General features: G+C 41.4%; 1 protein-coding gene across 8 annotated transcripts in view; it reads left to right on the top strand.

The window, feature by feature from the left end:
- LOC142049258 (spindlin-Z-like) overlaps positions 1 to 24,697 on the top strand; it is a 133,086-nt gene extending 108,389 nt beyond the window's left edge. For all 8 annotated transcript variants that reach the window (XM_075076756.1, XM_075076757.1, XM_075076761.1 and 5 more), the window contains 4 exons: positions 5,093 to 5,141; positions 17,624 to 17,877; positions 18,859 to 19,092; positions 20,985 to 24,697. In XM_075076756.1, coding sequence (XP_074932857.1) covers positions 5,093 to 5,141; positions 17,624 to 17,877; positions 18,859 to 19,092; positions 20,985 to 21,184 — 737 coding nt within the window. In that variant the 3' untranslated portion in view covers positions 21,185 to 24,697. The remainder of the gene's footprint in view (positions 1 to 5,092; positions 5,142 to 17,623; positions 17,878 to 18,858; positions 19,093 to 20,984) is intronic.
- The last annotated feature ends 66 nt before the right edge of the window (positions 24,698 to 24,763 follow it).

Genomic DNA, 24,763 nt, shown 5'->3' with positions numbered 1-24,763 from the left:
GAGGTCCAGCAACTCAAAGAAGATATGTCCTACTCCCCACCTGAATAGACCCGTATCTCAGCCATTAGGAGTAAGCGTCCTTTTGCTCAAAGGAGGGGATACACACCACGGGACACCCTATGGTTCTACCTGCGTGATCAAGGAGAGGACATGAGGAAGTGGGATGGAAAATCTACCTCGACCCTCGAGGCACGGGTATGTGAGTTGCAAGGAAAAACAATCACTCGGGGGGGCCTCTTCCAGGAAAGCTGCTGCTCCAGTCTCCAGTGAGCAGTTCCCCAGACAGAGGAGTAGAAGCGCTGGTTTAATTTCAGATCGTAATAGAGCGATATTGGCAGCATATGAAGGGGTTTAATCTTCTTCAGAAGTGGTTGGTACCGAAGCACAGCTCCTCCTGGCACCCCAACTGCCAGTGCTGGGCTGGATGTTCAAAGGGAGGGTCCCCTCTACACATCATGCAACTGACGCTACATGGAGTAAATGCGTTGCACTGATCACCCAATGAGTTCAGATAGGATACCCCAGTTGCCCAGGAATCTTGGAAGTGATCATGGATTGGCCAGAAGGCAAAGATTTTGGAACATCGCCAGAGGAGGAGATAACATGTGATGAAGAGGCCCCACTAAGCAGAAAATGAGAAGCAATATGCCCTGTTCACTGATGGGTCCTGTTGCCTTGTGGGAAAGCACTGGAGATGGAAGGCTGCTGTATGGAGTCCTATACAACAAGTCACAGGAACTGCTGAAGGAGCAGGTGAATCGAGCCAGTTTGCAGAATTAAAGGCCATCCAGCTGGCTTTAGACATTGCTGAATGGGAAAAGTGGCTGGTGCTCTGTCACTGTACTGACTCCTGGATGGTGGCAAATGCCCTGTGAGGGTGGTTACAGCAGTGGAAGCCAAGCAACTGGCAGTGCAGAGGCAAACCCATCTGGGCTGCCACATTGTGGCAAGATATTGCTGCTCAGGTAGAGAACCTGGTTGTGAAAGTGCATCATGTGAATGCTCACATACCCAGGAGTCGGGCCACTGAAGAACATGGGAACAACCAGCAAGTGGATCAGGCTGCTAAGATTGAAGTGGCTCGGGGAGATCTATATTGGCAACATAAGGGTGAACTATTTCTAGCTCGGTGGGACCATGACACCTCAGGCCATCAAGGGAGAGATGCAACATACAGGTGGGGTCGTGATCGAGGGGTGGACTTGAACATGGATGCTATTGCACAGGTTATCCACGAATGTGAAACGTGCGCTGCAATCAAGCAAGCGAAGCGGGTAAAGCCTCTGTTTTATGGGGGACGATGGCTGAAACATAAATATGGGGAGGCCTGGCAGATTGACTATATCACACTCCCACAAACCTGCCAAGGCAAGCACCATGCGCTGACAATGGTAGAAGCAACCACCAAATGGCTGGAAACATATCCTGTGCGCCATGCCACCGCCCAGAACACTATCCTGGGCCTTGAAAAACAAGCCTTATGGTGACATGGCACCCCAGAGAGAACTGAGACAGACAACGGGACTCATTTCTGAAACAACCTCATAGACACCTGGGCCAAAGAGCATGGCATTGAGTGAGTGTATCACATCCCCTATCATGCACCAGCCTCTGGGAAAATCGAAAGATACAATGGACTGTTAAAGACTACACTGAGAGCAATGGGTGGTGGGACATTTAAACACTGGGATACACATTTAGCAAAAGCCACCTGGTTAGTCAACATGAGGGGATCTGCCAATCGAGCTGGCCCTGCCCAGTCAGAAGTCTTATGTACTGTGGAAGGGGATAAAGTCCCTGTAGTGCACATAAAAGTATGCTGTGGAAAAGAGTCTGGGTTATTCCTGTCTCAGGCAAAGTCAAACCCTTTCATGGGATTTGGGTGTACTTCATGGGTGATGCGGGTGGATAGGGAAGTCCGATGTGTACATTAAGGGCACTTGATTTTGGGTGAATACAGGCAATGAACTGAATGTTATGCTGTTAATTGCTATATGATATTGTATGTCATCACTACTATGGTTGCTATATGCTATAACAGTGGTATCACAGTAGCAATCTCCCAAATTAATGAAGAATGAATTTTGATTAAAATGAGCAAAGTGCAGCAGTGATGGTACAAGGACTGACTTCAGCATGCAATGATCCAACACCACACACACCCCCCATCTCTCCTGCCCTGAAAGTCTCTTATGATAGATGGAGCCCAAAGCCATGGACTAAATGAACTCAGTGGACATTTTGCGGTCATTTGTGGGCATTTTGCAGGCGTGGTCCATAGACTAAGGGAATGATATCTGTGTATTATATCAAAGGATGGGAAGCAGGGTGGTGGTTAATGATGTTGTATGGGATACTGTGGGACCTGAGGATGATGTAGATGGTATGGAATAAGGGGTGGATACTGTCATGGTGTTGTGGTTTAGCCCCAGTCAGCAACTAAGCACCACACAGCCGCTTGCTCACTCCCTCCTGGTGGGATGGGGGCGAGAATCCAAAGAGTAAAAGTGAGAAAACTCATGGATTGAGATAAAGACAGTTTAATAGGAGGTAAAGCAAAAGCTGCGCGCGAAAGCAAAGCAAAACAAGGAATTCAATCACTACCCATCGGCAGGCAGGTGTTCAGCCATCTCCAGGAAAGCAGGGCTCCATCAAGTGTTATGGTTACTTGGGAAGCCAAACGCCATAACTCCAAACGTACCCCCCTTCCTTCTTCTTCTCCCAGCTTTATATATTGAGCATGATGTCATATGGTATGGAATATCCCTTTGATTGGTTTGGGTCAGCTGTCCTGGGGAGCTGAAAAAGTCCTTGACCAGTGTAAGCGCTACTTAGCAACAACTAAAACATCTCTGTATTATCACCACTGTTTCCAGCACAAATCCAAAACATAGCCCCATACTAGCTACTACGAAGAAAATTATCTCTATCCCAGCTGAAACCAGAACACGTGGTTTCAGCTGGGATAGAGTTAACTTTCCTCCTAGTCGCTGCCATAGTGCTGTGCTTTGGACTTAGTATGAGAATAATGTTGATAAGACACTGATGTTTTAGTTGTTGCTAAGTAGTGCTTATACTAGTGTGGTGGTGCAGCCTTTCCCCCCTGCCGGGCCACTCTGAGATCCCACGATAAGCCCTATTGTGTTTTTGTCTTGGTCAGAAGACTTGGGCATCAGGCAATCTCTGTCCACTCCTGGACTGTCTGCTGCCTGACTTGTGTACCAGAATTGTGGCCAGAATGTAAAATATTGACCAAAGCCAATCATCTCGATCCTATAACTAGCGATCCAAGAGGGAGACCTTTTGAGCTCTCCGGGACTGCAACGGGCTGTATGACCCAGTAGCTCCCCCTGGGCTGGGCTGCCTCTCAGGGTAGATTTCATGAGGATTGAAAGATTGTCTGATGATGATTTTGCATGGACTCCAAGGCCTGATTTCGCAAGGTTCACTGGCTGTGCACTGATGAATGCCAGCACACAAAAGTGAGTAATTTGTGAAACTCACAAAAAGGGAAATTTTATTCACAGCTTAACCTTGGTGTGTGTGTAATTAAAAAAAAAAAAATATATATATATATGTATGTATTATCCCTATTCTTATAAACCGTTGACCAAGTCTGAGACTAAGACTGGACCTAGCTGCACCTAGACCTCTCTCTGAAAGGTGTTTAGAAAGCAAGGGGGTCTATTTTGAACCTCGTGACTCCATGGGAGGGTCCTCCTTATCCCCTGCATCCACAATCCCTCTGTGAATCATTCTAACTCAAGCATATCTGAATTTTCCTTTTTGCACTTCTTCCATGTAAGTAACAGAGTGAACCTTGCCATTCTCGAATCTTTAACTAAGTTGCTATCTTGATTGTAACAAATTCCATCAAATTGCTGTTTTAAACTGGCTGATGCTGTTAAGAATTATACAACCTAATTCTGTGATCTTTCTCAAAAATATTAATAAATCTTAAATCAGTAACTAATGCTGTGTAACAAATCATATTCCAGACAATTTGGTGTAGTCGGCCATATCCGCAAGGTTTTATTTGTGACAATTTGGCATAATCGGCAGGATACACAAATCTGTATTTGCAACTAGTCAAAGGACTTTTCCAGCTTCCCATGCTCTGCCAGGTGCACAAGATGCTGGGAGGGAGGGCAACCAGGACAGCTGACCCAAAATGGCTAAAGGGTTATTCCATACCGTAAGACATCATGCTCGGTATATAAGCTGAGGGGAGTTGGCCAGAGGGCAGCGATTGCTGCTCGGTGACGGGCTGGGCATCATTTGGTGGCTGATGAGCAATTGTATCATGTATCACTTGCTTTGTATGTTGTTGTTGTTATCGCTACTACTACTACTATTTTGCTGTATTGTAGTTGAATTTCTAAAGTGTTCTTAACTCATGAGTTTTCTCACTTTTATTCTTCCAATTCTCTCCCCCATCCCACCGGGCAGGGAGTGAGCAAGCTGCTGTGTGGTGCTTAGTTGCTGGCCTCCATTGGGATGCTGGGCATCCCCAGTTGTTGGGAAGGAATATGTGGGTTGAAACAGGCTCAAGCTTGTTGCTCTCTTCAAAGTTCTTTCTGTTAGTTGTACAGTTTTTATACTGTATATGCTATACTGAGTCTTTATACTTGGTTTTGGCTCTATACTGAGTTTTTAATGCTCAGTTTGGCTGAGCCACGTATACACCCACCCATTCTGGCCTCACTAACTCAGGAAGATATGTATTTGCTTATTATTATTATTATAGTTGTTATTATTGTTAACTCAAGGGCAGTTACACAGCCATCTGATTCTGTCAACTGTTCTAGCCATCTATCTAGAACAAAGACTACCTACTATCTCCTTTGTGTTAAGTTCAGCTTTTTGTAACAGTTGTCATCAGTCACTCCCTACTTCTTCACTTAGCTTCCTGAGTACATAGTCCTTGCCTGTCTCCTCAGAGCCTCCTTCCATTGTAGGAGCTCATTGATCAGTCACAACATGAAGCGTTTAAATTTTTTAATTGAAAAAGATAATTTTTCTGTAAGATACATTTTTGACATTGTGTATAAACACACTTTGTTGTTCAGTAATTCCATTATTTATATTGTAGGTCATGCAGGAGTCTCTGCGAGCATGATGAAGAGAAGAACTTCCCATAAGTAAGTTGCTAATATCTTTCCTAAGTGTAGTTCTCAATAACTGGAAGTACTGTTCTAGAAATGTATCTGTATTGTTCTGGTCATTTTGCTCTTGAAAATCATGTGGAGTAGTATTCAGACAGTGTATGTGTGTAGAGTCAGACTTTAATTCTTTTGGGAGGACAGTGGGAAAGAATGCACCGTTGGTAGAGTTCTAAACATCATTTTGAATGTTACCCTGAGAGAAATTATCCTGTCAATACAATTCTGTAATTTACTCTATAATTCAGAGACAAGAGGTTGCAAACCAGAAATTGGGCATATGTGCTCTAGGATTCATTACATACAGCTTTAGTTTTTGAAAAGGATTTTTCGCCTTTTTTTTTAAATAAAGAACTTGCTGAAATACTTCTGTAAGGTGGCTACTATTTGCGAAGGATACTTGCTTATCCTATACATTCATGGTATGTATTATTCTCTCTACTACATTTTGAAATAGTGGCAGCTAAATGCTGCTATGAGTAAATGTGAGAAGATAGAGGTAATAGCTTAGACATGATTGACCTTAGTGTCTAGCAGCTAGATGTTGCATCTGGCTGCATCTCTGGTGGGTGAACTCTAAAGAAACTGGGGAAAGGTGAAATTTATTAAAATGCTACTAGTTATATTTTGAGTATGAAGCCCTATAGTAGTGATATACAACATGCATCAATCCAAAGCAATTTGTCTGTCAGAGATATCTTCTGTGAATAACATTTGAATTAGTATTAACTGTTTTCCAGACACAACACCTGATGTAAAACTACTCTAATTCCTTCCACCAACTCTTCACTATTCAGTCTTGTCTATCTCCTTACAAGGCAAAGATAAACATTTATTTGTCTAGAGACAGGTAGAGTTAAAATTTAATTTCTCTTGTTCTTTTTCAACCTCTCAGAGAAAGGAGTGTATGATGGGAAGACTATCAGAGGTGGGTTGCCTTTTGTACTTGAGGGTGGTTAGATTTGTCTTTATTGTTGTGTTGATATACACTTAATTAAATACCTAAATAGGTTGTATATTTTTTAGCATAAAGGCTTTTATAGGGTTATATTAAGTCATGATCCTAAGTCACATGATTTTGAGGCATTTAACTTAAACGCCCAACTGAGTTTTATGTTAATTTAGCCTAGTTTAATTGTTTAAGAATTGTTTGGTAAAGATTTTATTTTGTACCAAACCAAGATAACTTTGTGTGCTGCTCACTGACTTCTCTGAGAAAGACAGACTAGTATAGAGTTGGTTTTATTTAATATTCATTGCTTACATTTTTGAAATGAACAGTAAGTAGTGCTGTAGACATGTTTATAGTAAACAAGTAGGATATGAATCACTATTTTAAAATGTATGCTGATACTACTATGAGCTGTTACAGCAGACCATGAATTAGTAATGCATACTTTGTCATTGATTTAGTTATGATGACTTTTACATTCCTCATTTAAAGAAAAAGAGGAACAAGTCTACTGGCACTTGAGGGCCATAAGGGAGATTCTAAACTAGGTTCAGAAGTTCATGGGGGAGGGAAGAGCCAACAGGATGGAACAGGGCATGGTCCAGTGTTGTGGTTTAGCCGGCAGCTCAGCCACACACAGTCACTCGCTCACTCCCCCACCAGTAGATGGGGGAGAGAATCAGAAGGGTAATGCTCGTGGGTTGGGATAAGAACAGTTTAATAATGAAAATTAAAAGAAACAACAACAGAAATGCAATGTAAAGGAGAACAACGAGAGGCGCGAAACCCCGGGGGAGGAGGGAAGGGGGGGGAGGGGAACGATCCGTAGAAACAAACCACACACGAGACAGCCACTCACCACCCGCCAACCCAATGCCGCACCGCTCCCGAGCCACAAACTGCCCTGCCTTAATATACTGGTCATAGTGTCACATGGTATGGAATGAACATCCCATTGGCCAGTTGGGGTCAGCCACCCCTGCCATGGCCCTGCCCCTCCCAGCCCCCCCCGCCACGCAGCAGAGTGCGGGAAGCTGGAAAGGTATCCGACCCCCCACAGTGAGGAGAATTAACCCCTTCTCAGCCAAAACCAGCACACAGTCCTGTCAGGAAAACTCTGCTCTGGCATGAGTTCTCCATGGGCTACAGATCCTTCAGTAAATATCTAACTGTACCAGCATGAGTCCTACACAGGCAGCAGTGTGGATATCTGCTCTAGCACCATGGAATACCTCCTTTTCTGAACTTGGTGTTCCCTCTGCTGTTTCTCACACTTCCCCCCCCCTTTTTTTTTCCCCTTCCTTCTCTGCCTGTCTAGTGGGTTTTTTCCCCTTACTTAAATACGCTTTCACAAAGGCACTACCAACTTTGCTGATTGGTTCAACTTTGGCCTACAGTGGAGCAATTGCCAAGCCAGCTGGATCCAGCCGTCTCTGGCACAGGGCAGCCCCTGACTTCTTCTCATTGAGGCCACCCCTGCAGCTGTCTTCACATGTATGTGTATGTGTGTCTGCTACCTAAACTTTGCCACGTATACCCAATACACTTATAATCATAAGAAAAATAATTTCACAACTGAATTATGGCTTTTTGAATGAGTACAGAAAGTACTTTAAAACTTATGTCTCTAGCAATGAGCTTCATAGTCTGAATATTGAGGAAAAATAGTTTATAACAATTCTCTGATTATACAATTCCCTGTTAGTGACAGTCTGTAGTAAGATCAAAATTCTAATTTGGGTCTATTTTTAATAACTTTTCTACATGGCACCATGAAATAAAGAAATTGTACTGACCATTGCTACTCTGCTTCATTTGCACTATTTTCTAAATTTCTTTGAAGTTTCTGTGATCTGGTTCTGCTAATAAATCTTTTTCCTGTAACAAGATTTTACTTATCAGTTTAATGCCTTCAAGATACTCAGTAGCTGAGGTGAGCAGCGCCAGTGCCTGCATGATCTGCAGCAGAGCGCTCCAGCGCAGTGTACAGGGGAGTTTCCTAAACCAGGGAGTCCGAGAGAGAGGTAGACTACTGGAATCGCACTCTACCATTCCTGGGACAGGCCTGTCAGGCAGACAGGACGTGATACAGAGGATTCCCTATCCTCTCTCCACCCAGCAGACCATGGTAACTTACGGGATGGGGGACAATGGTGACAAGTTCTGGCCTGGTGCAGCAGGCGCGTCTCTGCTGTGACTACCCCACCTTCCCAGGTGATCTTGCATAATAGGTACGAGGCTCTGCAAGTGGAACCGAACAATGGCAAGGCCGATGATTCATCTAGCTTGGAGGTGTCGCCAAGGTTAAGTCAGCCTACACCCTTGTCGTGGTTCAGCCTCAGCTGGCAACTAAACACCACATAGCCGCTCGCTCACTCCCCCCCACCCCTGTGGGATGGGGAAGAGAATCGGAAGAGCAAAAGAACTTGTGGGTTGAGATAAGCAGTTTAATAATTACAATAAAATAATAATTATAATAATGATTATTATAATAATGACAATAATGTTAATATAATAAAATGGAAAAGGAAGGGAAAGAAAAAAAAAGGAAAAAAACACAGAAACATGAACGATACAACCGCTCACCACCCGCCGACCGGCGCTGCCCATCCCCAAGCCGCGATTGCTACCTCCCTCCCCCGGCCAGCTCCTCCCAGTTAACATACTGGGCATGATGTTACATGATATGGAATATCCCTTTGGTCAGTCTGAATCCGCTCTCTTAGCTGTGCCCCCTCCCCTCCCGGCTTCTTGTGCACCCGGCAGAGCATGGGACGCTAGAAATGTCCTTGACTAGTACAAGCGCTACCCAGCAAAAGTCAAAACATCTGTGTGTTATCTCAAAATTTTTTCCATGCTAAGTTCAAAGCACAGCACTATGCCAGCTAGAGTGAAGAAAATTAACTTTATCCCAGCTAAAACCATGACAACCCTGCATCAAAACTGCTTCCATAAAGAAAAATTAGATGAGTTATTGTCATAGGACACTCTCTCCTGAGGGGAACAGAAGGCCCAATATGCAGATGGGACCCACTTCTTAGGGAAGTCGGCTGCCTCCCCGGGGCCCGGGTTAAAGATGCCTGGCGTGCATTGGGATAGCATGCTGTCGTGGTTCAGCCTCAGTTGGCAACTGAACACCACACAGCCGCTCGCTCACTCCCCCCCCACCCCTGTGGGATGGGGAAGAGAATCGGACGAGCAAAAGAATTGTGAGTTGAGATAAGCACAGTTTAATGATTACAATAAAATGATAATGATAAATGATTATGATAATAATGACAATAATGTTAATATAATAAAAGGGAAAAGGAAGGGAAAGGGAAAACAGGGAAAAAAACCACGGAAACACAAATGATACAACCGCTCACCACCCGCCGACCGGCGCTGCCCATCCCCAAGCCGCGATTGCTTCCTTCTCCCCCGGCCAGCCCCTCCCAGGTAACATACTGGGCATGACGTTACATGATATGGAATATCCCTTTGGTCAGTCTGAATCCGCTCTCTTAGCTGTGCCCCCTCCCCTCCCGGCTTCTTGTGCACCCAGCAGAGCATGGGAGGCTGGACATGTCCTTGACTAGTACAAGCGCTACCCAGCAACAGCCCAAACATCTGTGTGTTATCTCAACAGGTTTTTTTTCCCATGCTAATTTCAAAGCACAGCACTATACCAGCTAGAGTGAAGAAAATTAACTCTATCCCAGCTAAAACCATGACACATGCCAATGTTTGTGGGACAGTGTGCTAGCAAGGTCCCTCAGTCTGCCATCTCAGTGGAGGTATGCGATGGAGATCCACATGGCAGCAAAGACGCAAGGGTTATTGATGTGTTAGAAACCATGGAAGTGCCTGAGAACAGTCACATAGGAATTAGGGCTTCTCCCCCAAAAAAGGTGGCAGGACCAATAGTCCAACTGAAGTGCATCTACACCAACGCACACAGCATGGGCAACAAACAGGAGGAGTTGGAAGCCATTGTGCAGCTGGAAAACAATGATATAGTTGCAATCACGCAAATGTGATGGGATGACTCGCACAACTGGAGTGCTGCAATGGATGGTTATAAACTCTTCAGAAGGGATAGGCAAGGAAGGAGAGGCGGTGGGGTAACCCTGTATGTTAGGGAGTGTTTTGACTGTCTAGAGGTTGACGATGGTGATGAAAAGGTCAAGCATTAATGGGTAAGAGTCAGGGGAAAGGCCAATAAGGCAGATATCATGGTGGGAGTCTGTTACAGACCACGCAACCAGGATGAGGAGGCAGATGAAATATTCTATAAGCAGCTGGGAGAAGTCTCACGATTGCTAGCCTTTGTTCTCGTGGGGGACTGCGACTTACCAGATGTCTGCTGGAAATATAATACAGCGGAGAGGAAACAGCCTAGGAGGATCCTGGAGCGTGTGGAAGGTAACTTCCTGACACAGTTGGTGAGCGAGCCAACTAGGGAAGGTGCCCTGCTAGAACTGTTGTTTGCAAACAGAGAAGAACTTGTGGGTGATGTGATGGTCGGAGGCCGTCTTGGGCACAGTGATCATGAAATGATAGAGTTTTTGATTTTTGGAGAAGTAAGGTGGGTGGTTAGCAGAACTGCTACCTTGGACTTCTGGAGGGCAGACTTAGGCCTGTTTAGGAGTGTGGTTGACAGAGTCCCTTGGGAGGCAGTCCTGAAGGGCAAAGGAGTCCAGGAAGGATGGACATTCTTCAAGAAGGAAATCTTAAAGGTGCAGGAGCAGGCCATCCCTATGTGCTAAAGGATGAGCTGGTGGGGAAGACGACTGGCCTGGCTGAACAGAGAGCTTTGGCTGGAACTCAGGAAAAAAAGAAAAAAAAAAAAAAAAAAAAAAAGAGAGTTTATGACCATCGGAAGGAGAGGCAGGCAACTCAGGAGGACTAAAAGGATGTTGTGAGGATATGCAGGGAGAAAATTAGAAGGGCCAAAGCTCAACTAGAACTTAATTTGGCTACTGCTGTAAAAGACGATGAAAATGTTTCTATAAATACATTAACAACAGAAGGAGGGCTAAGGAGAATCTCCATCCTTTATTGGACGTGGGGGGGGGAACGTAGTGACAAAGGATGAGGAAAAGGCTGAGGTAGTTAATGCCTTCTTTGCCTCAGTCTTTAATAGTAAGACCAGTTGTTCTCTGGGTACCCAGCCCCCTGAGCTGGAAGACAAGGACGGGGAGCAGAATGGAGCCCCCATAATCCAAGGGGAAATGGTTAGCAACCAGCTACACCACTTAGACACACACAAGTCTACGGGGCCAGATGGGATCCACCCAAGGGTACTGAGGGAGCTGGCGGAAGTGCTCACCAAGCCACTTCCAATCATTTATCAGCAGTCCTGGCTAACTGGGGAGATCCCAGTTGACTGGAGGTTAGCAAATGTGACGCCCATCTACAAGAAGAGCTGGAAGGAGGATCTGGGGAACTACAGGCCTGTCAGTCTGACCTCGGTGCCAGGGAAGGTTATGGAGCAGATCATCTTGAGCGCCATCAAATGGCACATACAGGGCAACTAGTTGATCAGACCCAGTCAGCATAGGGTTATGAAAGGCACGTCTTGTTTGACTAACCTGATCTCCTTCTATGACAAGGTGATGCGCTTAGTGGATGAGGGAAAAGGCTGTGGATGTTGTTTACTGTGGACTTCAGTAAAGGCTTTGACACTGTTTCCTACAGCAGTCTCCTGGAGAAACTGGCTGCTCATGGCTTGGACGGGCCATTACTGTGATTCTGTGATTCTGTGATTACTCTTCGCTGGGTAAAAGACTGGCTGGATGGCTGAGCCCAGAGAGTTGTGGTGAATGGAGTTAAAACCAGTTGGCAGCCGGTCACAAGCAGTGTTCCCCAGAGCTCAGTATTTGGGCCATTTCTGTTTAATCTTTATCAATGATCTAGATGAGTGTATCAAGTGCACCCTCAGTAAGTTTGCAGAGGACACCAAGTTGGGCAGGAGTGTTGATCTGCTTGAGGGTAGAAAGGCTCTGCAGAGAAATCTGGACAGGCTGGATCGATGGGCCAAGGCCAAGTGAATGAGATTCAAGAAGGCTAAGTGCTGGGTCCTGCGTTTGGATCACAACCACCCCATGCAACACTACAGCCTTGAAAATTGGCTGGAAAGTCACCTGGCAGAAAAGGACCTGGAGGTGTTGGTCGACAGCCAATATGAGCCAGCAGTGTGCCCAGGTGGCCAAGAAAGCCAACAGCATCCTGGCTTGTATCAGGAATAGTGTGGCCAGCAGGAGTAGGGAAGTGATCATGCCCCTGTACTCGGCACTGGTGAGGCCGCACCTTGAGTACTGTGTTCAGTTTTGGGCCCCTCAGTACAAGAAAGACATAGAGGTGCTGGAGGGCATCCAGAGAAGGGCAGTGAAGCTGGTGAAGGGTCTAGGAAACAAGTCTTATGAGGAATGGCTGAGGGAGCTGGGGTCGTTTAGTCTGGAGAAAAGGAGGCCCTCTTACAACTACCTGAAAGGAGGTTATAGCGAGGTGGGCGTTGGTTTGTTCTCTTAAGTAACAAGTGATAGGACAAGAGGAAACAGCCGAAAGTCGCGTTAGGGGAGGTTTAGATTGGATGTTGGGAAAAATTTATTCACCAAAAAGGTTATCAAGCTTTTGAACAGGCAGCTCAGGGAAGTGGTTGAGTCACCATCCCTGGAGGTATTTAAAAGTCGTGTACATGTGGCGCTTCGGGACATGTTTTAGTGGTGGACTTGGCAGCGTCAGGTTTACAGTTGGACTCGATGATCTCAAAGGTCTTTTCCAGCCTCAGTGATTCTATGATTGCTATGAAATAAGAGGCTCCAAAAATTAGTGCAATTGAAGGGCCCTTTACAATGAGGGCATAACTGACACATCAAGAACTATTTTTAGGACTTGGTGTTATTTGCTTTTCCTGGCTCCTTGGGTTTTATATATGTAGGGAAATTGAAATATTGAATGTCTAGGGTATTGAAATGTTATCCCAGTCTTTAAGAACAAAACTTTGTGGAATTGTAAAGATAGTTCTAATAAAACAGAAGGGAAACATTTTGGGCTTTCTGATTATAGCATCTCAAAAGGTTATATAGGTACATGTTACTCTGCTTATCACAGAAATAGCATACTACTGAGATTAAAAGAGGTTTGAGAAAGTTGCTATTATCTTATAGAAAAGTATAGTGGTAGCTCTTATTGCACACCCATTTTTAATATTATCACACCGATTTTGAAAAATGATAATAAGGAAGACCCTAGGAACTAACAACCAGTCAGCCTCACCTCTGTGCCCGGTAAGGTCACAGAGGAGATCCTCCTGGAAGACATGTCGATACATGTGGAAGACAGAGAGGTGATTAGAGATAGCCAACCTGGCTTCTCCGAGGGCAAATCGTGCCTGACTAATCTGGAGGCCATCTACGATGGAGTGACTGCACTGGTGGATAAGGGAAGAGCAACATTCTGGACTATAAATTGGAGAGAGATTTTTTTGATGGATGGACTGTTAGACGGATAAGGAATTAGCTGGATGGCTGCATTCAAAGTCAATGGCTCAATGTCTAAGTGGAAACCAATAAGGAGTGGTGTCCCTCAAGGGTCCGTACTGGGACCAATACTATTTAATATCTTCATCAATGACATAGACAGTGGGATTGAGTGCACTCACAGCAAGTTAGCAGATGACACCAAGCTGAGTGGTGCAGTTGATTCACTAGAGGGAAGGGATGCTATCCAGAGGGACCTTGACAGGCTTGAAGAGTAGGCCTGTGTGAGCCTCATAAAGGCCAAGTGCACAAGGCCGAGTGCAAGGTCCTGCACCTGGGTCAGGGCAATCCCTAGTATCAATACAGGCTGGGGGATGAACGGTTTGAGAGCAGCCCTGCAGAGAAGGACTTGGGCATACTGGTGGATGAAAAATTGGACATGAGGTGGCAATGTGTGCTTGCAGCCCAGAAAGCCAACCATATCCTGGACTGCATACAAAGAAGCGTGGCCAGCAGGTCGAGGGAGCTGATTCTCCCCTTCTACTCTGCTCTCATGAGACCCCATCTGGAGCACTGAGTCCAGCTCTGGGATCCCCCAGTACAAGGAAGACATGGACCTGTTTGTTGGAGTGGGTCCAGAGGAGGGCCATAAAAATGGTCAGAGGGCTGGAACACCTCTCCTATGAAGAAAGGCTGAGAGAGTTGGGGTTATTCAGCCTGGAGAAGAGGAGGCTCCAGGGACACCTTATTGCGGCCTTCCAATACTTAAAGGGAGCTTATGAGAAAGATGGAGACAGACTTTTTACCAAGGCCTGTAGTGACAGGACAAGGGGCAATGGATTTTTAACTGAAAGAGGGTTGATTTAGATTAGGCATAAGGAATATTTTTTTTTACAATGAGGGTGGTGAGACACTGGAACAGGTTGCCCAGAGACATTGTGTATGCCCCATCATTGGGAAGTGTTCAAGGTGAGGTTGGATGGGGCTTTGAGCAACCTGATCTAATGACAGGTGTCCCTGCCCACGGTAGAAAGGTTGGGACTAGATGATCTTTAAAGGCTGACCATTCTAAGATTCTATTAGTTGTAGTCAGTTAGAAACCTATGTTTTCTTTCTTATTACATGTTCAGATACAAGCAAAAATAGGGTTTTTTGTCAATTTATTCATTTGAAAAGCATATTTCTTGCTATATGAACCAGTACAAATGAGAATGAGTGGCTGTCTAGTAGTACAGCCTTCAGACAAAGAAAAACTTGAACTGCAAGTATACCTAGCTACTGCTTGATTTGTAACTGCATTTGTAATGCTTTTTGCTCTCTCCAAGGCATTTTAAAAGGTAGTTAGCAATTTTGACTTAATTATGTAGTCTTCCTTCATCTTATTTTTTAAAATTACTGATGCTTTTCACTTAATTGTGCAAATTTGAATGTTATGATTATGCTTTATAGGCAGAAAGTAAAATTGACTGTGTGGTTAAACATGAACAGTATTATTTTACCTTTTTCAACTTTAACTTTTAAGCTTCAGTAGAAGTTGGGTTTATTCGGTGAGGATGCCTTAAAATGGAATTAAGATTCATTAAAACTAAATGAGAGTGTCTGGAAAGCTGCCTGGCGGAAAAGGACCTGGAGGTGTTGGTCGACAGCCAGTATGAGCCAGCAGTGTGCCCAGGTGGCCAAGAAGGCCAACAGCATCCTGGCTTGTATCAGGAATAGTGTGGCCAGCAGGAGTAGGGAAGTGATCGTGCCCCTGTACTTGGTGCTGGTGAGGCAGCACCTCGAATACTGTGTTCAGTTTTGGGCCCCTCAGTACAAGAAAGACACTGAGTTGCTGGCGCATGTCCAAAGAAGGGCAGTGAAGCTGGTGAAGGGTCTAGAGAGCAAGTCTTATAAGGAGAGCTTGAGGGAACTGGGGTTGTTTAGCCAGGAGAAGAGGAGGCTGAAGGAAGTCCTTATGTCTCTCTACAACTACGTGAAAGGAGGTTGTAGTGAGGTGGGTGTTGGTTTCTTCTCCCAAGTTACTAGCAATAGGACAAGAGGAAATGGCCTAAAGCTGCATCAGAGAAGGTTTATATTGGATATTAGGAAAAACTTCTTCACTGAAAGAGTGGTCAGGCATTGGAACAGGCTGCCAAGAAAGGTGGTGGAGTCACCATCCCTGAAGATTTTCAGAAGGCGTGTAGACATGTCACTTCAGGACATGGTTTAGGAGACATGGTGGTGTTGGGTTGACGGTTGGACTTGATGATCCTAGAGGTCTTTTCCAACCTTAATGATCCTATGATTTTATGATTCCAAATAAATTAATTGCATGCAGAACAAACTCATTCTCATTGTGCCCAAGAACCAGATCGGTCATTTCTTCACAATAAAATATTACTGAGACTATTATATTTTTTAAAAAGAAAGTAAGACTTGAGCAAGGACTAGTATTTGAACGTGTTCAAGTTTCTGTGGAAAATTAGAACCAACTTTGCTGGGGAGTGCTTCTTACCTGGAAGAGGTTATTAGCATTTCTATAATGCTCCTAACTTTGACAACACTGCTTATGAATGCAGACTGACCTCCTTGATAAGGTTAAATCATCACAAAAGTTAAATTTGACAAAAGATACTGTGGAACTCTGCTAAGATTTTAATGGAGAATGAAAGTCTGGGGGTGGGACAAGCTGCTGAAGGAATTGTACATCTTGTTTTTAATAGAGTTATCGTTACATCTTCAGCATTACTGATTTTATATACTGTTTTTATTCTTTAAGACTAATTATGAGACTTTACTGATATGATTGCTATTTGTGTCTTTTGGGTGATACATGGGCTTCACTGTGAGCTTTCACTGTTTCTGGAGACATTTTTCTTTGGTCACTGCCACTAATCTAAGGATGGATGTTGTTTTCTGCAACTGATTTTTCTTTTTTTAGATATTGTTTTTAAGCATGCTAGTGATGTGTATATTTTATTGCCATTTAAATGAAGTTTACTATAACGGGTAACTAATGCAGAAATTTATTTTGGAATTAGCTAACATTAGTGAGAATTTCAATCAGGCAACCCTCTAAATATCTTTTTAGGAATTAATATGCATATTGTAGCATGCTAAATTAAAGATAATATACATTTATCACCAATGTACTGTCATAATGTTCATCTGTTTCTTCACTTGCATTCACAACTGTCAGTTACTGGGTTTTTCTTTTAACTGAGTAGAATAAAACTTGTGTAACACTGTTTTAGTGGGTTGAAACTGTCAAATAGCTTACATGACTGTTTATCAGAGCAACTGATATTCACCAGAAGGAATATTTCTGTGCAAGTTGGATTAAAAAACTGAGGAAGGGTAAAAAATATATGTAATCTATGATCCACTTTAAAGAGTATCCCTTCTATTGCTGTGACCTTTGCATATCATTTTTCTTGTGTTGTACTAAAAAGGAATGTTAGAAGAAAATTGTCACTACCATGTGTCTTTAAAAACACCTGAAGTCAAAGATACCTGTAAGTGCAGAGGGAAGTGAAATTTCCTTCAGATGACAACACAGGTTAGGGAAAACAAATGCTTTGAAAAATTTTAGTCAACCACCACTAATGTTTCCACTGACTTCTTCCTCCTGGGGTAAGGGAATTATGTTTACTGTTTTGCGGAGAGCAACAAAGTAGCAAAAGTATAATACTGTTAGGTAACATTGCTCTTTGAGACCTGATTTAGGGGTTTAACAAGCAAGTTTTACTTTTGATGTTCAGTGTAGCAGTGGCTAAAATAGTTCTTTTGGCTTAAGCAAACTGGTTTTAGAAACTACTATTATGAAAGCAACCTTATACAAAATGTTGACAGTGTTCCACTGCTTTTCAGTGTGTTTTTTCTTTTTCCATTACAATGTAATATGTTTTATACCCTAATTTGAATAAGGTGCGCTAAGCTGTACGTGTTAGAATTTAATGTATCTTTATTAACATATAATATATTGTCTTCTTAAAGCATACGGCTCTTGTCCGGAGTAGAATTTTGAGTATGTACTTGTTTAATGTTATGTTTGTATCTGTGTACAGAAAGCATAGAAACAATGTTGGACCAAGCAAACCTATTTCTCAGCCACGAAGAAACATTGTAGGCTGCAGAATACAGCATGGCTGGAAAGAAGGGAGTGGACCTGTAACACAATGGAAGGGCACAGTTCTTGATCAAGTTCCTGTAAATCCCTCTCTCTATCTTATAAAGTATGATGGATTTGATTGTGTGTATGGACTAGAACTGCACAAAGATGAAAGAGTTTCAGCACTTGAAGTCCTTCCAGACAGAGTTGGTAAGAGGTTTTCTTCCTATATGTGCATGTGTTGTCAGAACATTTAAATTTTATTAAATTACTTTTCATCACGTGGCAGATAATCTAAATACTCTGTTCAATTTTTCTTGATTTCACAAAGATTTGATACCAGAGAGCATAATGCTGTCTTTTGTCTTTAAGTGGTATGCAGTAAATTCTGTATTTTTTCTTGTTTAGAGTCTTATCTGTAACAAGCTTATGTACATATAACATTGATGTTTCTATTAAAATTTAAACTCTGAGCCAGCTAAGAAATGTCCTGGCTATGTTGTCTTGTGTGTGTTTGACAGTAATTATGGTTTGGGGTGTGGTTTTTTTCCCCCCATGTGCTTTCTCTAGGTATTAATACAAATGGAGGGAAAAAAGCATTTTCTAAGTTAAATAACTTGACTAGTAACAAGGCTTTGTTGTTTTTCATAATTAGCACTGACTGCAGGTTTTTCCAAACTGTAAAGTTCAAAGTTTACTCTAGTAATTACTTATTTCTGAATGGAATAAGTTCTTGGTTTTCCTGACTGCAAAGAGATCAGTAGCAGTCTCTAGAATGGGGTTGGGGGGAACCAAACTGAACACCTTCATTAATAACTTCGTACAGCTGCTCTGTGATTTAAGCTCTCTTCCTCCCCTCCCCCCACAATACAAATATTTAAATACAGACACTATTCTTTGCTGTGGCCTATATTTGTCTCCCTTTACCTTGCAGTATGATAGTTTGATTAATGGGGGCGGGGGCGGTACAATGATGGAAAATGTCGATAAGAGTGTTAACATGTTAAAATAATTCTTCAAGTTCTGCAGTTCTTTGGTCTTCAGCTCTCTGGAATGGACAGTATTTGTTTTGTATGTGAATTGACTAACTTTCAAACAAATCTATTAATGAATCTGGATAAAGATTATTTTTTACAAAGACTTATTTCTGTACTTTTGAATGGACATACTTATGAACTGCTACCGTTTCAGCTTCATCTCGAATTAGCGATGCCCACCTGGCAGACACAATGATTGGCAAAGCTGTGGAACATATGTTTGAGACAGAGGATGGCTCAAAAGATGAATGGAGGGGGATGGTCTTGGCTCGAGCTCCTATTATGAACACATGGTTTTATATTACCTATGAGAAAGATCCTGTCTTGTACATGTACCAACTCTTAGATGACTATAAAGAAGGTGACCTTCGCATTATGCCTGATTCCAGTAAGTAAGCCATTTACTTTTTTTCTTCTGGAAAGCAGCATCTACCTGTATTATTGTTTGGCTTATGGTTTATGTATAGAAAAGAGAGTTGACAAGCAAGGATCTTTTTAAGTATCAAAACTAACAAAGGTTACAGTACAACAGAAAATACATCTGTATTAAACAACTTATAAAATATTTTACTTGAATCAGTGGTGAAATATGCAATAAATACTGGAAAATCCTCTTCTGTAATAATTCTGAATTCTGATAAATATATACATACTATTGTGGAAGAGATTACACTTAGATTTCTTTAACAGAAACTGACAAACTAGAAGCTTTCCACTGTTATTTTCTTATAGAAGTGTCACAAATCAAGAGCCATCTCAAGGAGCTGTATTTCCAAAGCAGTTCTTATAAGAATAATGTTTTGGGGCTAACTAAAATAGTCAGATTAATTTAGTTTGGGTAGGCATCTTCAGTTTGGAAAGCTTTTGAATAGTTTCTTGGAGGAAAGAAGCACTAATCTTTTGAAAACTCATTTTCTCTCACATGTTTAAACACATAAACAGGAAAAAATTTTCAATAGGTTAGGAGGGATATTCTTTCTTCCTTTCCTGAAGTGAAAGTTATTGGGTTTTTCCCTATAAATATAGAAGGATTTTCACAGAATCAGTATTGATCAAGAAATTTGGATAGCTAGTACAAAAAAAGAAGTTAAATGTTTGTCAAGAATATTGTACTCTCATTTCTCTCCTGCACCTCTAAAGTACTTCTCTGAACGAGATTGATTATTAATTATTAATTACATAACTAGTGTTTGGCTATGAAATGCACTGCATAAATATTATTTAAAATTCATTCATTGAGTTTCTGAGACTGTCTTCCTTCAGATCTAGCACTGATAGCAAATAGTCTGATGGTTGAGTAAACAAGTGCTACTTATTTGCATAACCTCTGTAGTAATCCTATGTTTTTAGGTTTTTTTCCAGCCTAACAAAAAGCAACATATCTGTGGCTTGAAGAGCGTGAGCCACAAATGTTAATGGAAAAAGTGACCTTCCTATTCCTAAAGAAACAAATAAAGCAAGCTCTTTCAGAGTTGGCATCTCCAAATACCTTGCAATTCCTTTTTAAATTCTGCTTTGCTTTCTTCCATCTTAGAAAAATAAGCAAAAAAGCTTATGCTTTCCATATTTAAGGAATAAGTTATTAATGCACTCTTTTTTTCCTGACACTCTCTACTGCTTACCTCTGTTCCTAAGACACTCTGAACTATGAGCTACCTTCCCTGAATCTGGATCTTTTACAGACAATGTGAATTGTGTCCTTAAGGATACTTCTGGGTAGATTTTGCTAGAAAAGCTAATAATATAGTTAGACTTCTCAACAGTATCCATTCTAGTGAGAAAAAAAAGCCCCTTTCAACAGGATTATTGATTAAGGAGTTTACACTTAGCTTGGAAGACGTGGCTTTGTTGCAATGGCATGTTTGCATTGACATTTTGGATAAAGCATGTGGGGAGAGGGAGTTCTAGCACATCTGCCTTTCTGTTAAAGAGACTCGGTGCCTTGTTCTGCTGGGGGCTTAAATTAAATTATCTACAAACATGTTCTGTAATTGGTGTGTAAACCTTCATGTGAAAAGATTTGCTTTTCTAACCAATTGAAGTGCTATTGTTTACTTCATAAAATTGAAGTCATTATTAACTAAAATAAAATCTGTGACTGTACTTTCTAGAAGCATGGCAGTAGTTAGGTGCTCATCTGAACAACTCAACTTGTTTTAGACATACTCTGCATTTTAAACCTGTGATTGTTTCTTAACTTTTAAAGAAGGCTCTGCAGTTCTGTATATTGGAAAAAATCCATAAATGTCTACCAAAGTACATTGTATTTCCATATTACAGATGATTCACCTCCTACAGAACGGGAACCAGGTGAAGTTGTGGACAGCCTGGTAGGCAAACAAGTGGAATATGCCAAAGAAGATGGCTCAAAACGGACTGGCATGGTCATTCATCAAGTTGAAGCCAAACCATCTGTCTATTTCATCAAGTTTGATGATGATTTCCATATTTACGTCTACGATTTGGTGAAGACATCCTAGGCGTCATCATGAACTTCTGCCAGATTTGTGGAACTATTAAATGTAAAATTTGTAGACACAAAGACTTGACTGTTTTTCAGTTAAATGAAAGCTTAAATGTCCCTGCGAACCCACAATCTCTGCCAGCAAAACTGTTTTGTTCTGAATAATACAAATTTATGTGAATGTGACACATTTTGTGTAAGAGAACTCCTTTTCTGGAAGGAAGTCAATATATTTGGATGGGAGGGAGTTAAAAGCAAAGAACAGCTGCAAATTCAAGCTACTATTGTAATCTTGATTTTTTCCCATAGATTTTAACATTTTCTTCAACCTTGCACTCACCTGCTCAACTGCCACATGCAAGTGTAGCTTGCTATTTTCGATATATCTTCTTTTGTAACATTAAATTTAATTTCTTGGCTACTGGCAGTCCTTGTTTTCTGAGTTGGGACAGATGTGACTTTTCTGAAAGGTTTAAACAGTTTGTGCAGCAGTAAGGAGTGCCTAACCCAAGTAACAGCAATCTACTGTGTTTCTACACTTTATTTCAAATTAAGCTTTTTAAGGACTTGCAGTACATGGAAATACTTGTGCATTTTACTAGTCACAGAGCAGTAGGATATCAAGTGTTTGACTTACACACCTTTCAGTGAAAAGGCTTTAAACTATAAAAATATATTTAATCTGTATAACCAGTTAATTAGAAAATGCAGGTTAAGTGCCTGTGTTTACAAGTTGTAGGAACCAGTAAAATACACACAACAAAGCTGCCTTTAACCCTAAATGTTGTACTCTGTTTTGTTATATGCATTTCTCAGCAGAACCCAAGTGCTTGGTGCCACAAGTTTAACAGTATATATGCTACTTAAGAAGACTTTAGACTACGCATTGGCAATCGGTAGTCTCATTTAATATCAGACCCTAGCAACCTGAATGTTTGTGTGTGGACTTAGAAACCTAATAGTAGTTAATCTTTTACATGGTAAATACAGTCTTATGGGGGTGGGGGGGTCCTTTTACACTGAAGACCTCCTTTAGAGAAGCAGCATTTTTTGCCTTCTGCTCAGTCTGCTGTATTCCTTTGCTTTGTTTTGTTATGGGTTTTGCTATTGTTTTTAACCATTTTGGTTCAAGAAGGCATCTTCTCAATGTATTATTTTTCTGGCTTTTCCACGTAAGGAGTGTCCAGACAAATCTACAGTTTAAACCTGTTGTTGCCTTCTGTGGTACCCTTGCTTTGAAGTATGCTGTTAACATAATTTTCATTCTATGAACACTAGAGTTCTGCATGCCAGTGGTGTACTATCTAATGGGAGCTATAGACAGTCTCAGTGGTTCAGTCATCTGCATTAGATTGTGGATGTAAATAGCAGCCCACAACAGCAGAATCCTTTCACAGTTTTAATCTTGCAAGATAGTTGTAAATCAAGGTTAGGGTATTTGTTGTTTTTTTTAAGTGTAGCAACTTTTAAAAGCATCAGAATTGTAACAAGGATCAGCACAGCAACAAAATTGTCATGTTTCAGTCAAAGCACTGCTTCATCAGTCAAAGCACTGCTTCACAGAAATAGAGTATGTGAAGACTGAATACAGTCAACACTTAAAAAGAAGGAATGCATAGATATCCAACCTTATGCTGTTAGTGGAAGGATGCAGGAGAGGTGCTGTTAATCTGAGATCAGAGGTCTGACCTCTTTTGTGGGTATTCTTGATATCAAAGACTCAGTGGTTTAAGCCCCTTTCTGTCCTTTTTTTTTTTTTTTGCCTGATTTCATATTTTAGCCTTAAGGCTTGTGCCTCATTATGCTGTTAAATGGTAACACTGTATAAATATGGTATCTTAACTCTTTGTCCCTTGCTACTATATTGCATTATGTCCTCTATTTCATCATGGGCAACTAAAGGCAGGCTACTGTCTTTCAGTTCACAGCTTCTCAATCCAGTCTTTAAGCACTGAGTCAGTAAATTTTCATTGTGTTTTAAACAAAGTGAGCAGATTTGCAACACAGTGCTTTCATCCTGCAGATCTGTTATGTGCTTTCTATTGACTCTTAAGAGTCCTGCATGTAAATCTCAAAGCTGAGCCTGGCTCCATGAGCCCAAGTTGATATTTGTGGCACAAGACTGAGTGTATTGATTACATGCAAAATACATTAATAACTTAGTATGATGGATTTTGGGCTTTACATCTAAGGAATACAAGGTTTGTTTTGAAATATTTGAGGTTTAGGTCTACTGGAACATTTTTAGCATTAGGCTTGCATTTGTGGGGTTTATGCAAGCCACTCTAATATACCACATATTTTGCTAATTAGAATATAATCTATACACTGTCAAATTTTATGGTTGTTTTTAGATGTCCCCATTGTCTGTTGCATGGGTTTTTTTTCTTTTCATCTTTTTTCTTAAGTTTGGGGGGGTGTTTTTGTTTTGTGGTTGGTTTTTTTGATAGCTTAAACCACCTTTTTGAGATTTGAGACTAATTCCACTCCCTGCCATCTGCTTTGGGCTTTGTTTTAGGCTCATGTTTCAGATCTGCATGCAGTGCTTGCATTACCCTAGTAACTACATGTTGGTCCCTTGTTCTAAGGGTTCAACATTACTTTTAAAATTTATCATAGGGCTTGTGATGGCACAAGCCATAGATCTTTGTATAAAAGTTATTGGCCTCTCTCATTTACCTGCTATAGTATTGTTGTATATTGTGTGTGTGCATGATGTCAGACTGCCATGTAAAACTTCTAAAAGGAAAAAAAAACCTTAAATGCAGACCATCCTTTTTTGCATGCTTAGAAGTTTAGAACGTTCAATGTAACAAACTAAAGTTGCATGTTATAATGTTTAGGTTTGGGTTTTGTTAAGTTTTTATTTTGTGTTCAGTTTTTTGTGAATTTGCTTGTTGTGCTGTTTGAATGGTTGTTAATAGGATTAAATGCACTGGTGAGGCAAACATAGTTCCAACAGAAGGTAATTTTCCAGTTGTATGTGTCATACAGCATTTGAAGGGACCATGTATTCTGTTCAAGAATAAATAAAATCACAATCGATAAGTAAAACACTACATTTTTTTTTCTTTTGAGTGCCAAACCCTAAACTAAGTTGGACTACATAAAGACTGAAACACTTTGGGTAAAATCCTATTTATTGAAATAGGTATAAGCCTTCCTTAAATGAATTATTTAAAAATAGAGGCTTTATCTTCAGATAGAATAGATTACAGTTGCTTCAGGGAAAAAGAATTATGGTAAAAGCAGTTTCTGGTTCCTTGAAAATGCTGTGCTTTTCGTATTTTACATCATTAGTGCAATTTGGATGGTTCTTGGTATATGTATAGTTCAAAGGTCTTCGTGTTCACATTTTAAAATTAGGTAATGACTTCATCTTTAGAGCTCAGTTTCATTATTTTTATTTTATTTCTCTGCATTTAGAAGTATGAACACTTTAAATCTGTTACTTAATTCTGTAAGTAATTTTTATAATTATGATGTAACTCTATCCTTAAAACATTTAAAATAAATCCTTTATGTGCAAGTCATGACTGTAAATTTTATTCTCATGAGCAAAATGTAGTGATGTGACTTCAGACTGTGAAGAAGC

This window comes from Phalacrocorax aristotelis, chromosome W, assembly GCF_949628215.1.
Source record: "Phalacrocorax aristotelis chromosome W, bGulAri2.1, whole genome shotgun sequence".
In the NCBI taxonomy this organism is placed as follows: domain Eukaryota; kingdom Metazoa; phylum Chordata; class Aves; order Suliformes; family Phalacrocoracidae; genus Phalacrocorax; species Phalacrocorax aristotelis.
Note: the sequence above shows the minus strand (reverse complement) of the source record. Positions and strands in the feature narration are given on the sequence as shown.